Here is a 962-nt window from a genome sequence, read left to right as displayed (position 1 = left end):
TATTAAAATAATTTCTCCCACTGAAGACAAATTCCTGTATTATAACCTAAAGGCTACTACAGCATCAATGCCATGATAGTAAGTTTGATAGACAAGTTATGCATCAAGGTTTAATTAAATTATTTGCAGATTTGCGATAACAAAATGAAAATCCGCTATGTGAATGCGCAGTACCCAGGAAGCAATCACGATTCCCATATAATGAACGTCAGCAATGCGAGATGTTTCTTTGAGAGGAACTACTTAAATGGTGAACGTAACACCTGGATTTTGGGTAGGTAAACAAAATTTAAGTGAAAATTTGTAAAAATCGTTTTTCCACGTTCAGGGGATGCTGGATACTCCTTGGAACCATGGTTGATGACACCTTTCCGTTCACCTCCGCCTGGTAGCTCCGAAAGCCATTACAACAAGATACACGCCAAAGCTAGAAATATCATAGAAAGAACAATTGGTCTTTTAAAAAATAGATTTAGATGTCTTCTAGGCGCTCGTGAACTTCATTACGAGCCTTCGAAGGTATGTCAAATCGCAAATGTTGCAGCGGCGTTGCACAACATTTGCATTCATTATCGCGTGGTTGATGATGTTTCAGAAAACTTGGAACCATATTATGAGAACGAAAATAGTGAGCCTTCATCATCCACTTTTAATGATGCAGCTTCAGAGATTAGACAATCTATAACGAGAACACTAATAAGTATACGAAGATAAGACTGGTTTTAACTAATATTAAACGTGGAATAAAAGATTGTCAAAAATTAATTTAAATAAAATTTTGCTATTGTTTATTTTTGGAAAATGCTTCTAATTTTTTTCTTCTATATTTAACATTTGTTGTTTTATTTGATTTTTTGCCGCGGTTAAATTTTTCATGGCTCTGTTATGCCTGCGAATTTCTTCGAGCTCTTCTTTTTTCAGCTCGTAAACCTTTTCAGTGGCTCTACCCAACAGTCGAACAC

At 35.6% G+C, this 962-nt stretch overlaps 1 protein-coding gene across 1 annotated transcript; it reads left to right on the top strand.

Annotated features, from left to right (window-relative positions):
* Positions 1–72: 72 nt before the first annotated feature.
* On the top strand, positions 73–714 carry LOC118749443 (putative nuclease HARBI1). Its single transcript, XM_036484244.1, has 3 exons — positions 73–78; positions 130–274; positions 329–714. The coding sequence occupies exons 1-3, from the start codon at positions 73–75 to the stop codon at positions 712–714; spliced, it is 537 nt and encodes a 178-aa protein (XP_036340137.1).
* The last annotated feature ends 248 nt before the right edge of the window (positions 715–962 follow it).

The sequence above is a fragment of the Rhagoletis pomonella genome, unplaced genomic scaffold (genome assembly GCF_013731165.1).
Source record: "Rhagoletis pomonella isolate Grant_MI unplaced genomic scaffold, Rhpom_1.0 Rhpom_scaffold_00016, whole genome shotgun sequence".
NCBI lineage: Eukaryota > Metazoa > Arthropoda > Insecta > Diptera > Tephritidae > Rhagoletis > Rhagoletis pomonella.
Note: the sequence above shows the minus strand (reverse complement) of the source record. Positions and strands in the feature narration are given on the sequence as shown.

Bases quoted from the DNA above. Each gene is read 5' to 3' on its own strand.
- LOC118749443 (XM_036484244.1), top strand. The intron at 275-328 runs GTAGGTAAACAA...TTCCACGTTCAG, and splicing joins ACGTAACACCTGGATTTTGG to GGGATGCTGGATACTCCTTG.